A 3,116-nucleotide genomic window follows, 5' to 3' on the forward strand; every position below is an offset into this window, starting at 1 on the left:
CCAGGCACGTGTGCATGCGTGCCCAAGATCCTGAGAGGAGAATGGAAGAGAAGGGATTGCGGCGTGGCCATCCCTTCTGCGGGGTGATTTCTCGCTGTCTCTCTGTCTCTCTCTGTCTTTCTGGAGAGCGCACGTGTCCTATAGCAAAAACCTCTCAAAAAAAAAGAAAATACCAATACGTCAAAAACTCACACTCAGACACTCATGACGCCTGTACCCCGGAGTGGTCACCCCAGCTGGGCTTGACAGCCTCTCCCGTCGGCAGGTGTGATCCTGCTGCGGCTGGACCGGCTTCGGCAGGCTGGCTGGGAGCAGATGTGGACGCTGACAGCTAGGCGGGAGCTCCTCACCCTGCCCGCCACCTCGCTGGCCGACCAGGTCTGGGGAGACCTTTGGGCGGGGGGCGGCAGGCTGGGGGCGAGGTGCAATGGTCCTCTCTGCCCAGGACATCTTCAACGCCGTGATCAGGGAGCTGCCCGGGCTGGTGCAGCCCCTGCCCTGCGTCTGGAACGTGCAGCTCTCGGACCACACCCTGGCTGAGCGCTGCTACTCTCAGGCGTCTGAGCTCAAGGCAAGAGGGGCAGAGGCTGAGTGCTGGTGGGCCGGGGGGCCTGCTTGCTGCTCCCAGCCCTGCTGACACCCTCCCCATCCCAGGTGATCCACTGGAACTCGCCGAAGAAGCTGCGGGTGGAGACCAAGCACGCAGAATTCTTCCGCAACTTCCAGCTGACCTTCCTGCAGTACGATGGGACCCTGCTGCGGAGGGAGCTGTTCGGGTGTCCCAGCCACCCCCAGCCTGGGGCCGAGCAGGTGAGACCCAGCCACCATCCCCGGCCTTGGGGAGGCCCTGCTCCTCTCTGCTGTGCGGGACGTGACCTTGTGTGGGGGACATATCACCCTGCCCGGGCCCTTCTCTCCCTGACCCACTCAGTTGCAGAGGGCCCTGGCACAACTTGACGAGGAAGATGGCTGCTTTGAGTTCCGGCGGCAGCGGCTCACCGTGCACCGTGTGCACATCACCTTCTTACCGCACGAGCCGCCACCGCCCCGGCCTCACGATGTCACCCTGGTGGCCCAGCTCTCCATGGACCGGTGAGGTGGCGGAGGGCAGCACGAGGGAGCACGACCCGGGCTGAGTGGGGTTCTGAGAGGAAGGCTCTGCCTGGTGCTGGGGAAGGGAGCTGCCTGTCCCTCGAGGAGCTCCAGAGAGCAGAGACATGGGACACAGTGGACAGAGCGGGGCTGTGGAGCCACTGGAAGTCTGGAGCTGCTCCTCACTGGCCGCGGGGCCAGGGAAGTGTCCTGTCTCTTGCCACATGACAAGTGCCACCTGTGGGTAGTCGTGAAGGTCAAATAAGACCAGCTCGGAAAGTGCCGGAAGGGGCTCAGGAGGTTATCGGAGGGGGTGACAGCCGCAGCCCCCTTAGGGGAGGTTTTGCAGCCCTCCCTGGGCACCTCTGCTGGCCTCACTGGGCTGACCGCCCCCTCACCGCAGGCTGCAGATGCTGGAGGCCCTGTGCGGCCACTGGCCGGGCCCCATGAGCCTGGCCTTGTACCTGACAGATGCGGAGGCCCAGCAGTTCCTGCACTTCGTCGAGGCCTCGCCGGTGCTCTCCTCCCGGCGTGACGTGGCCTACCACGTGGTGTACCGCGAAGGTCCCCTCTACCCTGTCAACCAGCTCCGCAACGTGGCCCTGGCACAGACCCTCACGCCTTACGTCTTCCTCAGCGACATCGACTTCCTGCCTGCCTACTCGCTCTATGACTCCCTCAGGTGGGCCTGGACGGGGTGGGGGGACCTGCATGGGGCTGTGGCCCAACTGTCCCTGCCCCGTCCTGGGCCTGTGTCCTCTGTGAAATGGGGCCCCTGGGCAGTTTCTCTGGCCTGCCATAGAGAGGAGTCGCGGGGTGTCAGGGTGAGCCAGGCCACGGTGGTACCATGGTCGCTAACCCCTTTCATGACGCTCCTCCTAAGGGCCTCCATCGAGCAGCTGGAGCTGGGGGGGCGGAAGGCCGCGCTGGTGGTGCCGGCGTTCGAGACCCTGCACTACCGCTTCAGCTTCCCCAGCTCCAAGGAGGAGCTGCTGGCCCTGCTGGACGCCGGCTCCCTCCACACCTTCAGGTAGGAGGCCCAGCGTGGCGCTGCTGTTCCTGCATCAGCCCACACACGATCCCCTCACTTCAGCCTGGGCTCTGCCTGATCCCCTGCACAGGTACCACGAGTGGCCCCGGGGGCACGCGCCCACAGACTACGCCCGCTGGCGGGGAGCTCGGACCCCGTACCGCGTGCAGTGGGCGGCAGACTACGAGCCCTACGTGGTGGTGCCGCGCGACTGTCCCCGCTACGACCCTCGCTTTGTGGGCTTTGGCTGGAACAAGGTGGCCCACAGAGTGGAGCTGGATGCACAGGTGAGGGTCCCCTTCCGGTCTGCAGCCCCCGCTCCAATACCTCCAGGTCCAGGGAGCGCACTGCCTCTGCAGGGCGGTCCGCATGTGGGCGTCCACCTCGAGAACGAGGACCGGGCCTGCCAGCCCTTGCTCAGGAAGTCTGCTCCGAGCTTCAGCCTCCCGCCGCCCCCACCCGCAGGAGTACGAGTTCCTGGTGCTGCCGGACGCCTTCGCCATCCACCTGCCCCACGCACCGAGCCTGGGCATCTCGCGCTTCCGCGCCAACCCCGCCTACCGGGACTGCCTCCAGACTCTCAAGGACGAGTTCCTCCAGGACCTGTCCCGCCGCTATGGGGCTGCCGCCCTCAAATACCTCACTGCCCTGCAGCAGCCCCGAAGCCCCACCTGAGGCGCCCCAGGCCGGACCTGCAGGCCTGCCCTGACCCTCGCCTCGGCTCACACTCCCTGCAAATGTCGGATGATCTCGCCAGCCCCAGCCCACCGCTATTTAAATTATTTAAGGTCTCCGGGAAGGGCTGGGGAGCATCTGTGGGGTGCCCCTGTGGGGTGCCCCAGGCCTCCGCTGGTGTCCCTCTGCTCCAGCCAGTGTGGGGCTGGTTCCCCCCATCCTCCATTGTACTTCCCTTTTTCATAATTAAAGTTTTTTTTTTCTTTTTTAAGAGAGGTTTTTGCTATGGGGTATGTGCAGTTGCCAGAGAGACAGAGAG

At 64.7% G+C, this 3,116-nt stretch overlaps 1 protein-coding gene across 1 annotated transcript in view; it reads left to right on the top strand.

The window, feature by feature from the left end:
• The window catches only part of LARGE2 (LARGE xylosyl- and glucuronyltransferase 2), a gene marked incomplete at its 5' end in the record, with an annotated part of 5,569 nt that extends 2,453 nt beyond the window's left edge, over window positions 1-3,116 (top strand). Inside the window, 8 exon segments of the mRNA XM_006172254.2 lie at window positions 266-378; window positions 446-571; window positions 655-810; window positions 932-1,092; window positions 1,496-1,774; window positions 1,976-2,122; window positions 2,214-2,409; window positions 2,588-3,116. Coding sequence (XP_006172316.2) covers window positions 266-378; window positions 446-571; window positions 655-810; window positions 932-1,092; window positions 1,496-1,774; window positions 1,976-2,122; window positions 2,214-2,409; window positions 2,588-2,797 — 1,388 coding nt within the window.

Source organism: Tupaia chinensis, unplaced genomic scaffold (genome assembly GCF_000334495.1).
Source record: "Tupaia chinensis unplaced genomic scaffold, TupChi_1.0 Scaffold000561_1, whole genome shotgun sequence".
In the NCBI taxonomy this organism is placed as follows: Eukaryota; Metazoa; Chordata; class Mammalia; order Scandentia; family Tupaiidae; genus Tupaia; species Tupaia belangeri.